The sequence below is a fragment of the Megascapheus bottae genome, chromosome 15, assembly GCF_031878675.1.
Source record: "Megascapheus bottae isolate mThoBot1 chromosome 15, mThoBot2.hap1, whole genome shotgun sequence".
Taxonomy (NCBI): Eukaryota; Metazoa; Chordata; class Mammalia; order Rodentia; family Geomyidae; genus Megascapheus; species Megascapheus bottae.
The window spans coordinates 11,610,341-11,622,644 of NC_143523.1; the positions used below are offsets into that span (position 1 = coordinate 11,610,341).

Sequence of the window (12,304 nt, forward strand, 5' to 3'; positions counted from 1 at the left end):
GCGTTAGAACTGTAATAAAGCAGTTGTTTGCAAAGAGATGGGCTCAGAAATTTCATGCACTCCTGCAGTGTGGATTTAAATGCTAAGTTAAATATTTATGAATCCGAGATTTTTATAATTGATCATTGTATGATTTATACACTGTAATTATAATTAGGTTGAAAGAGATTTTTGAAAAGCCAGTTTCCGGGTAGCCAAGGCTATTAAATAAGCTAAGCTGCCAAAACAAAAATTAGGTGGGAACCCAGCCACCAAGTTCTAAGCGCCTGTCCCCATAACCCACTCACAGTGAGGTGCTGCACCTTACCTGGCAAGTCACCTGGCATGCTGGTGACTGCCTCTCCCCTATCATCTTTCTTGCCTTTGTTTCAAACCTAGTTCAACATAAACAAATAAAGAGCTTCAGTGATCCAATGTACAACAAAAAGAAAAGGTGGAGGAGGTCGGAAAGGTTAATTAAAAATGTAATGATCCCATTTGCTGAGACAGCACTATTAATCATTGTGCACCAGAAACCATGTGACTTGTCTAGCACTTATAGGAGATATGTAATTTTTTTAAGGTATGGAAAGTGGTAAGGGGTAGGGGTGCAGGCTGGCTGGCGACATATACGTCTTAAACAAATGAAAATCTGATGCATGAGACTTCCCCTCACCTTGTGGTTTATGTTGGAAACTATCTTCACCAGCAGAAGAATTATCTCCAAATTCATAGATATTTGCAATCATTCTGTGGCTGTCAGCCTCAGGGAAAACTTGGGTATGGCTTCAGGCTTAATGTAATTCAGTGAGGTATGAAAAAAAAAAAACAGGACTCAGAGGAAATGCATCACCGTGCAATATAATAGGTCTGAAACAGTGGCTGAGTGACAGACTGGGCTTCAAAACAGCCAGCACGTGTGTTTTCAGTGTGATTCTTTAGCGCTTGGAGGATGTATTACAAAGGTCACAACCTGTATGATCAGATTTGCCATCTGACCCATGTCACTATCAGATTGGACTGTCAACATGAGCTACCAGAAATGCTTGCTTACCCCTGGAAGATCTTGGTGCCTCCCTCTCCTTTTTTATTCACTAGGATAACACATTCGAGGGAGACTACTAGAAGAACAGTCGTTATATCAACATGGTAATTAATCAAGTCCAAAAGGAAGAGAGAACAAGTTGTGAATTCAATTCTGCAGCCCTAAAAGGAAAAGCAGAAAGGGACCCAGAAATTTGCAAACTTTTATAAACAACATTCTTTTCAAATGTCTTATGAACTTGCCGCTTCATTCATCACCTTGCATGCAGATTTTAATAATATTTACTACTTGATTCCACCTCATTGTCTATATAGAAGAGGATTCCTACTTCGTTTTCAGTTCTGTTTCATTCTGAATGGGTTAGCTGGCACTAGCCTTTGCCAATAATGGTGGCATTTTCTGAGTGTAAATAATGATAGCCTCTTTGATTTGGGACACTGTGAGGATTGTATTAGGGATGAAGGAAGTCTCTTGCTTCAGAGGATTTTAGAATATGAAAGCTTCTCTCAGTACATAATTCACCCCTGACATCTGCATATCTCATCTTGTGTTGGGCAGACCTTTTGCTGTGACTGCAGGTCAGGATTGAAATCACTGGTCCATGCATTTATTCACTTAGCAGGAAACAGCTGAGAGACCAAGCCCTTCTAGGGAATAGGACCTCCGGCTAGAATTTTATTCTGTTCCTAGTCATTATATTTTGTTTTGTTTTTGTGTTTTAGCAAGAATTTTGTTGTTGCTGCTGTTGGTCGTGGGGCTTGAACTCTGGGCCTAGGCCATGTCCCTGAGCTCTTCAGCTCAAGGCTGCCACCCTACCCCTTGGGCCACAGCGCCACTTTCAGTTCTCTAGTGGTTAACTGGAGATAAGAATCTCTCAGACTTTAGTGCCTGGGCTTTGAACTGTGATCCTCAGATCTCAGCCTCTGAGTAGCTAGCATTATAGGCCTGAGCCACCAAGCCCAGCTATTTTATTTTATGTTTGGACTGTGGTACTGGGGCTTGAATTCAAGGCCTGGGCACTCTTTTTTGCTCAGGGCTAGTGCTCTATTGCTTGAGCCATGGCTTCAGGTTCAGCTTGTGTTTGGTTAATTGGAGATAGGAGTTTCATGGATTTTTTTCCTGCCAGACTGACTTTAGACTATGATCCTCAAATCTCAGCCTCATGAGTAGCTAGGATTATAGGCATGAGTCACCAATGCCCAGCAAGGATTTATTTTAATATAACAAGATTAAAGTAGGAAGAAATAGAAAAAGAGAGCAAAACATTTCATGCCTCCTTCTCCTAGCCTTTGGTTTTTTTTTGTTTTGTTTTGTTTTTTGCCAGTCCTGGGCTTGAGCTCAGGGCCTGAGCACTATCCTTGGACTTTCTCAAGGCTAGAGCTCTACCACTTGAGCCTCAGCACCAGTCCTGGCTTTTTTCTACATATGTGGTACCAAGGAATTGAACCTGGGTCTTCATGCATGCTAGGCAAGCACTCCACCACTAGGCCAAACTCCCAGCCCCTCCTAGCCATTTTTTTTTAACCAACTACTTGAATTGTAATCAGAAAAGAAGATGAGGAGTGGGGATGGGGGGAGTGAAATGGGGACCAAGACATAAAAAAAGGTATCAATGTTTGTGAAGTAATGCACCTTCTATCTGGTGAATATAATATAACCCTTCTATTAATTACAATAAAAATATATGGAAAAATAAATAAAATTGATAAATTAAAAAAAGCCATATTATATGGTAATATCAAACCAAGGAATCTTAAGGCTTGAAAGCACCTTACATATCTGATCTCCAAATGGGAAACTGAGCCCCGCAATGGGCAGATCTGACTTATACAGAGTTTTAGATGATTGGACCCAAATTCCTGACTCCTAATCCAGTGCTCTCTTTAGCAGTGAGGTTTGGGATGTGGTCTTTCAGTTTTGGTGAATGTTACTCCCTTGGTGCCAACGCCCAAGAAATTAAGGAAGATGCACTGCCAGCTGGCTGGAGAGGGCTGCTGGGATGGTAGAGAAAGCAATCTGTAACCTGCAAAGTAATGGTATGGCTGTGTCGAACTTTGAAATGAAAAGCTGGTTAAATGGCATTCTCCGTAATACAGCGTGAGCTCATACTGGAGAGGAACATTATCCAAACACAGCCCACTCCCGTATGCACTGCTCCCCCCGAAGATTTCTAGTAAACAGCCTTCATTCTGAGAACATTTCCATTCAGACAGCATCCCAGACACTCTACCAAGTTAGAGAATGAATAACAGCAGATGGAGGCAAAGATTAGAGGTGGAGGGGAGGGGGGACCACATTGCAATACTGAGCTCTAAAATGAGCTGCAGATACAAGACGTTGGGCACCAAAAGTTATGGGAAAGCTGTTCGGAAGCCTTCCCTGGCACATGACAAGGCCCTGTGCACAGATCATAAAATAGGCTTGCTCCTGTTCCTGCCCCTCCGTGTGTGTGCTGGCTGAGAGAGTCCTGGGTGTGGCTGTGCGTGTAAATCCAGCCATCCTCTCCCTCCTCCCTCCTCTGCCCTCCTGCCATTGAAGTAGTGTTTTTGTGCAGTAGGAGATCCATTTCATAGGTCTAGGGGATCAATCTTCTTACTAGGCAGACACTCAACTCTCATTTATGTACCTTATGATTTCAGTGTTTATTTTGAATGCCACTGGAGCAGGATATGTGGCACTAGGGCCCTGGGGAGAGCTAACAATACGCTTATGACCAACTATGTAGGGCTGTGAAAGGGAGGGAGAATCTTGAGAGCTGTATAGAACTGTCCAAGTGAGATCTATTTTAAAAGAATAACAGTAAGGTGTATATGCATTTATTTTCTTCTAATATTTTCCTAGAAACATTTACAGACATCTAGGAAAAGGAAAACATTTTTCAGTGAATATATCCCCAGCATCTAGATCCTATCATTAATGCTTGATGTATCCATGTATCCAGATTTCTAAGTTTTTAAAGTGGGAACCTAAAGACACTTTGTTAAAATGCTTCAGCATTTAAGTGTTTGATACTTGATTCTGTGGCTGGTTTGGCACTGTCTCTGAACTTTTCTTTTTCTTTCCTCAAGGCTAGTGCTCTACCACTTGAGCCACAGCTCCTTTTTTTTTTTGTGGAGGAAGGGGAGTTAATTGAAGATAAGAGTCTCATGAACTTTCCTGCCTGAAAGGCTCCAAAAATGCAATCTACAGATATCAACCTCCTGAGTAGCTAGGATTACAGGCATGAGCCATCAATATCTGGCAAATTATGGCTTTCCTTTTAAACAAAAAAAAATGCAATGCACCTTATACTAAATTTTCTATTTAATGTGATTCATCTTGTATTACAGTTTTTTTATGGGTCATGGGGCTTGAACTCTGGCCTGGACACTGTTCCTGAGCTCTTCAGCTCAAGGCTACCACCCTACCCTTGGGCCTTGGTGTTGTCCCTGAGCTCTTCAGCTCAAGGTCACTGCCCTACCCTTGAGCCAAGCCCCACAGTCTCATTTTCTAAAGGTTAATTGGAGTTAAGAGTCTCAGGTCCTTTTGTTCCAGGGCTGGCTTTGAACCTTGATCCTCAGATCTTAGCCTCCTGAGTAGCTAGGATTAGAGGTGTGAGCCACCGCCCCAGCTATCTTGTATTACATTTTATATTTAATGTGAAGTAAGTGTGGCACTTTTTGTTTTGTGTTGTATTGATAGAAAATTAACCTATTATCATTTGTTACAAAGGCTTTTTATCTCTCATTAGATTTGTCATTGTCAAAAATCACATTTGATTTGCTGTGTGTCTATTTCTCAGTTCTCTACTGTTTGGTTTATTTATGCCTATGTCATCCCACACTCATGATAACTATAGCTTTTTAGTAAAATGTTCACATCTTATTAGTATAATTTTTGTGTGTTTATTATTCGTGCTCAAGTTACTTTGGCTGTTCTATGTCCTTTATATTTCTTTATGAATATAAGAATTTGGGCCAGGAGTTCAGCCTAGTGGTAGTGTGTTTGCCTAGCATGCATGAAGACCTGGGTTCGATTCCTTGGTACCACATACATAGAAAAAGCTGGAAGTGGTGAAGTGGCTCATGTGGCAGAGTGCTAACCTTGAGAAAAGCCCAAGGACAGTGCTCAGGCCCTGAGTTCAAGCCCCGCAACCAGCAAAAAAAATAATTAAAAAAATATATATGTGAATTTATATGCTAATCCCCAAACATTAGAATTTATAGACATATTAATAATGTTAGGTCTTCAGTTCCATGAACATTGTATATATTCCCATCTTTAAGTCTCTTTAGTTTTTATCAGCAATGCTTTTTAGTGTGCACTCTAGAGATCCCACATGTGTTATGTTAAATTCATTTCTAAGTGCTTTGTATTTTTTTGTTATTTGGTATTGTTACAAATAAAATTACACTTCAAATGGTTATATTTTGCAGCTAGCATATAAAAGTGAAAAATATGTTAATAAGCTTGGTTTAATCATTCCACAAGGTCAAGCATATATGAGAACAACACTTTGTACTCTATAAATATATGCAATTATTATTTTGCTTAGTGAAAAATAAGCTTGTAAACCCAAAAGAATACAAGTGAGTATTGCATATTAACTTTGTATCCTTCAATAGCTAAATTCACTTATCCATTCTAATGGTTGCTTGACAATTGCTTTCAAATATTCAAAGTCATCTGCCCATTGGAAAGAGATGTCTTTCCAATTTTTTTTCTTTTGGTAGGTCATAGGGCTTGCACTCTGGGCCTAGGTGCTGTCCCTGAGCTCTTCAGCTCAAGGATAGAGCTCTACCACTTGAGCCACAGTGTTACTTCCTGTTTTCTGGTGGTTTAATTGGAGATGAGTCTCCTGGACTTTAGTGCATGGGTTGGCTTTGAACCTTGATCCTTAGATCTCAGCCTCCTGAGTAGCTAAGGTTACAATCGTGGGCCACCAGTGCCTGGCTTTTTTTTTTTTCCCCCATTCCTGGGGCTTGGACTCAGGGCCTGAGCACTGTCTTTGGGCTTTCTCAAGGCTAGTGCTCTACCACTTAAGCCACAGCACCATTTCTGGATTTTTCTGTATATGTGATACTGAGAAATCGAACCTAGGTCTTTGTGCATGCTAGGCAAGTACTCTGTTACTAGGCCACACTCCCAGCCCCTGTCTTTCCAATTTCTATATCTCTTATTTCCTTTTGCTGCTTTATCATGAAGATAGGACTTCCTATACAATACTGAATCTAAGAGGTTCTTGGTATTAGAGGGAAATGGTATTTTACAATAAGATGTGATTTTGACTTTAGGTCTTTATAGCTCCCCTTCATCAGATTGTAGAGATTTTTTTCTATTTTTAGCTTGCTGAGCTGAGTACTTTTTTTTTTCTGTGCCAGTCTTAAGGCTTGAACTTCAGGCCTGGCTACTGTTCCTGTGCTTTTTTGCTTAAAGTTAGTGTTCTACCACTTGAGCCACAGCTCCACTTCCAGCTCTTTTGGTGTTTATTTGGCAATAGGAGTCTCGTGGACTTCCCTGTCCAGGCTAGCTTTAGAATCTCAATCATCAGCTCTTAGCCTAAGAAGCTAAGATTGCAGATTGAGATGTTTTTTTTTTGTCAGTTGTGGGGTTCGAACTCTGGGCTTTGAGCTCTTCAGCTCAAGGCTAGTGCTCTACCACTTGAACCACAACACCACTTCTGGTGGTTAACTGGAGGTAAGAGTCTCATGGCCTTTGATGCCTAGGATGGCCTTGAACTTCAATTCTCAGATCTCAGCCTCTTGAGTAGCTAGAATTATACGTGTGAACTCTTGGCACCAAGTTTACTGAGTACTTTTATAACAGAGTGTTTAAATTTGTTGACTGCTTTTTCTTTGTTGACTAAAATGATCATGTGGGTTTTTCCTAATTCTGTTTATGTGGTGGATTACATTGATTTTTAGAACATCAAATAAATCTTAGATTCTTGTCATAAGCCCCAGTTGGTCTCCACACATTTTTCTCTCATGTGGCTAAATACAATTTACTAAGATTTGGGGAGAAATTTTGCATCTGTATTTGTAAGGAAGATTATTCTATTACTTTCATTCTTGTGCTTTTGTTGGGTTCTTCTGTGAGTGAATTGGGTTTGTGCCACTGAATTGGCCAGGCTGTATGTACGAGAATCTGTTAAAGGCCCTGAAATAATGGTCCAAAGATGCTATTCTCCTGAAACTTATATATTGGTGAAAACAGAAACAACAGAAAGTGAAGCTAAATCATACCCTCTGCTAAATGAAGTTAATGTGGAATAATTGGTTTAGACATAGAAGCATTTAGTGTTTCTATTTCATACTAAACTTTTACTTAAAAAATTGCTTTTCTTTTTTGGATAACATCAAGAAGAAAAACTTGATTAATAGTTTGTATACTTTAAACAACTTTAAAAAGGCAACAACACTATGATAACAGAAAGGTGCACTCACTGAACCTGAGACCCAGGAGAGAAAAAAGAAAGCCATACTCTAAGCCAATGTTTTAAAGCTTGCATCTTATTATTATATAAACTACATCCAAAGGAAAAGAAATTTCCTAGATGTCCTGTGTCAACTTGTTAATTTTATTATGTCATTTAAAACTTATAAACATAAAAGGCTCTTTTTCTACAAAAGTAATGCATGCAGATTCAACAAGCAATAAGTACATGCAAGTCTGAAAGCAGGGAGACTCTTAACTGCATCTGTTTGAGGTCAAGGATGGTTTTGTTGTGCAAAACTACATTGATGCTTACTCTGTCAGTGTAGTCCTCTCCTCTCTTGCCAGTCTTCTAGCCTCTGGCAATTTTCCAACTGTCCTCGTCAACTGGGGTTGCATGTAAAAGAGTCCTTGAATCCACAGAAGGGTTGAGGCCTGAGCCTGGACCTCTGATTCTACAATTGTGTTGGCTCCACAATTGTGTACTGCCCCTTGACCTCTCTGGAAGGTCTCTGAACACATACTTGTCATCTTCAGTGGCCCACCTTATCAAATGATTCTAGAAGGTCTTCATTCATGCCACTCTTCAGGAAAAGCTCGCTCTGTAGGTTTGGTGCTTAATCCTCTGTCCATTTACCTGTAACTTTGCCTTTTGGTTGTGTGCCCTGCCCCACCCCATGGCCAGCACAGCAAGCCACCAGTGGCACCCAGCTCCTCCATACTGTTGTCTAGACTGCACAGAGCAGTCCCATGGTGGAGGCATTGGTTTTCTCACAATGTAGGCACAGAAGGTTTGAGCAGAAGACAGCATATGCTTGAGCCCATTAAAATTCTATCCCCAAAACCTAACAAAATTTTCCTTGTTGGAAACTTCCATATTCACAGAGCCGATGTTTTCTATGTGATATGTTAAGTGGTAATTGAGGTTTGCAAATTTTTATGTGATTTATTCTGATTTTCTTCCAATGGCCTGCGAGCTGAAACTTAAATAGAGCTTCGTTGTGGTTGCTTCTTCCTGTTTAGAGGCTGGCATAATATTTTGTCTTCTGGGCTCAAATAACCATGTAATTACTCTGTAATCATATAGTAATTAGTATGTACTATATGCATTTATTACATAATTATATTCCTGGAGGATTGCATGGCAATTATACTTTCATTCAGCATATCATTTTATATACTGTATCACGAACAAGTGTATAATTTGTTGCTGTTTTCTTTGATCCTAATTTCAGTTTACTGAGCAGGAGTTGAAGACATTCTCCTGTCGCCTTGTTTGCTTACAGCAGGTACCTTAGTCCATTGACCCTCTGCTCCTACTTGTATACTGAAGCGGTACCAGGGGGCCGTGTGCTGTAGCAGGTTCCTAGCATTTCTACCCCTAACACACTTCCTCCTCTTCATGAATCATTCAAGTATTAACTTCAAATGCCTTGACCTCTAGGGCTGACCTAGTGAATGCTCAGCTCTCAAGGAAAGCAGAGCAGGTGTGGAGCCCGCAGCATGTTCACGCCTGTCTTTCTCTGCTTTGCAGTGGAGCATATTCCCAAGGGGAATAACTGCCTGGATGCAGCCAAGGCCTGCAACTTAGATGACACCTGCAAGAAGTACAGGTCCGCATACATCACCCCCTGCACCACCAGCATGTCCAATGAAGTCTGCAACCGCCGCAAGTGTCACAAGGCCCTGCGGCAGTTCTTTGACAAGGTCCCCGCTAAGCACAGCTATGGAATGCTCTTCTGCTCCTGCCGGGACATAGCGTGCACGGAGCGGCGACGCCAGACCATTGTACCCGTGTGCTCCTATGAAGAGCGGGAGAAGCCCAACTGCTTGAATTTGCAGGACTCCTGCAAGACAAATTACATCTGCAGGTAAGCACACTGGTGAGGCCGTGATTAATGATGCTTAGCCCTGGGGGGGCGAAGCTGCCGGGCTCCCTGGCTCTCTGGTCCGCTCCCAGGCCCGAGTCAGTCCAGGGCTGTTTCTCTGAATGCCTTAGGATGTCTGACTTCCACCTCTCCAACATGGCTCTTCTTTGCTTGTTTTTTGGCATGACTGAATTTAAAGTTGTGACCCACTTCTTGAGTCACACCTTGGTCCTTGTGTTTAAAGTAATTGTGTAGTTTTTTTAGACAGGTCTTAATGCTTTCTGCCCCAGATACTCGTCCTGGAGACATGGCCAGGCTGACAGGGGGAGGGGCCTGGGCTAGCTTCAAACGTCCTCTTATCTCTGCCTCCCATGTAGTGGCATTACAGGGCTATACCACCACACCTGCTCTTGAAAAGTGTACTTCAAAATGAGTACTTCTCAGGTCATGGAGTCCCCAGGGGGAGGAGAGCTCACAGGCATGGGCCCACTTCACAGGGCCTAAGGGGGCTTCCAGGATCATACACTCCAGAGAAGAGTTATAACCAGAGATGGGAAGTCTCTCAACATCCAGGGGTAGAAAAGTGGAAATGAGGTGCCAGTGGGAGTGAGGTCTGTCCAGCCTTGGGGAGAGAAACATTGAAAACAACCAGATCTGTTCTAGTTTGTGGCTAGGGAGAGTCACACCTTCCAGCCCAGCCCCTCTTGCAGCCCATAGACCCCATTTTTGGTTATTTATGGTTATATTTCAATATTTGAAGATGTCTATGGACACACTCTTCATGAGGAATAAGAGAACGTAGAGTTGGGGTGAGCGAGGAAAGAAGTACCCTTTACCTGAGCACTCAGGGAACCCGTGTTGATCATTTGATGTATGCTCTTCCTGAACTTTGGGGTTGAGTTCAGTTGTTGATCAGAGCAAGTAGATTTTGATAAAAGAGACTGAGCCTTTGCAGACAGGCTATACTGGCTCCTCATTCAGAAAAGCAGGCCCAGTCCTTGGCTGGAGATTTAAATGGGACATCACATTCAGGCCAGCTTCCAAGCCAGCTCTGACTTAATACTAGGTGCTCAGTAATTATTAGGCAGGTAGCATGTAGATGAGAGTGTAGCTACACTCTTGTTTTCTTATATATTCCTCATTGTTAAAGCATAGAGAGCACGTGGGCACTGCTGGCTCATGCTTGTAATCCTAGCTACTCAGAACACTGAGCCCCGCGAATCATGGTTCGAAACAAGCCTGGGCAGAAAAGTCTGTGAGACTCTTATTTCCAATTAATCATGCAAAAAAGCTGGAAGTGGAGCTGTGGCTCAAGTAGTAGAGCACCAATCTGAACAAAAATCTAAGAGACACCCTCTGGGCCTTGAGTTCAAAATCCCATATTGGTGCACATGCACACACACACACAAAGAAAGAAAGAAACGCCAGCAAGAAAAAATATATATAATAAACAATTTGGTTCTATGAGTTTCTGTTCAGTTTGCTTTATTCTGGTTTAATGAGATTCTATTGAAACCAGCTATCATCGTGACTAAAGAAATGGTTCTTACTATTCTCATTTGAAGATCTCCTGAGCACAATGCCCCTGTCTGTCTGAAGAAGTTGGAGGCAGTGCATCTGCTGAGTAAAGAGGGGCTCACTTAACCAGGCATCACATGGACAATTCGCATAGTAGGAGCAGTCATGTGTTCCTGCAGTGCAGCTCTAAGTCCTCTTCCCTGTTTTCCTTTCTGTGCAGGTCCTGGGGCTTCAACTCAGAGCCTGGGTGCTGTCCCAGAGCTCTTTTTCATGCTCCAAGCTAGTGCTCTACCACTGAGCCATAGCTCCACTTCTGGCTATTTCTGAGTAGTTTATTAGAAGTAAGTGTCTCATGGATATTCCTTTCCGGGCTGGCATCAAACCATGATCCTCAGATGTCAGCATCCTGAGTAGCTAGGCTAGCATGCATGACTCACCGCGCCCAGCTTCTTCCTTGCTTCTAAGCTGCTAGTCCATTGCTGCTGTAGGAGCTGGAAGCATAGATGGGCGTTTTGGAAGTGATCATAGCATGAGGGAGGACCTCAGAAAGCCTGGAATCTAGGAAACGAGTCAGTTAGGAAGCCGTAAGGAGCTTCCACCATAGATGAGACCAACAAAAAGCAGGAGAGGGAGAAACTGGGACCCTGGCTTAGGATGCACACATGGGAAGAAGCAGGGATTTTGCAAATCCTAGGACTCAAACCCCAAATACTGGACCCATGAACCTTTATGTGTATATGTGTGTCTGTACTGGGCTTGAACACAGAACCTTACGCTTTCATTTGGCTTTTTCTACTGAAAACTGGTACTCTACCACTTGAAACATACCTCTATTTCCAGATTTTTGGTAGTTAATTGAAGATAAGATTCTTACAAACTTTTCTCCCCAGGTAGACTTTAAATTGAGATCATTATATCTCAGTCTCTTGAGTAGCTAGGATTACAGATTCGAGCCTCTGGACCCAGCTCCATTAACCTTTGAGCAGAAGGAATTTCCCCTTCTGTGAGTAGGATTTAGTTTCTAGGATTCTAGACAGGTTCTCCTTAAGACACTGCCTTGCCTACTGTTGTAACAACGGTGGATCCTGGATTTTTGGTCCTCCCTGATGAAGGAAGGCTTATAAAGGGCATGCTGGAGCAGTGGATCAACTTCTGCCTAGTGAGCAATGGCCAGAAAGTGGGAGAGATCGTAGAGCCTTGTCTTCTCACAACTGCCTCTTACAGTGACTCCAAGAGAAGATCTGTGAGCCTCCTACATGGATCCAAAGCCTATTCTGAGCTGTTAAATTGCATTCCCTGCCTGTTCTTCTAAAAAGAGACTCCTTAGAGGGTTGGTATGAATTCTTTAAATCAGATTGCTTTCCTGCTAAGCAAGTAAGAATAGCTGGGGGTTTGGGGACATGTAGTGTGCTTGGGGAGGAAGACAGAGGAGTCTGCAGCTAATAGGAGGGTTTAGCTACTCTTCTGGGGGCTTAGACTG

General features: G+C 42.2%; 1 protein-coding gene across 2 annotated transcripts in view; it reads left to right on the forward strand.

The window, feature by feature from the left end:
* Nucleotides 1-12,304, forward strand: part of Gfra1 (GDNF family receptor alpha 1) — a 194,937-nt gene that overhangs the window by 122,146 nt on the left and 60,487 nt on the right. For both annotated transcript variants that reach the window (XM_090345789.1, XM_090345790.1), the window contains one exon: nt 8,973-9,309. In XM_090345789.1, coding sequence (XP_090201915.1) covers nt 8,973-9,309 — 337 coding nt within the window. The remainder of the gene's footprint in view (nt 1-8,972; nt 9,310-12,304) is intronic.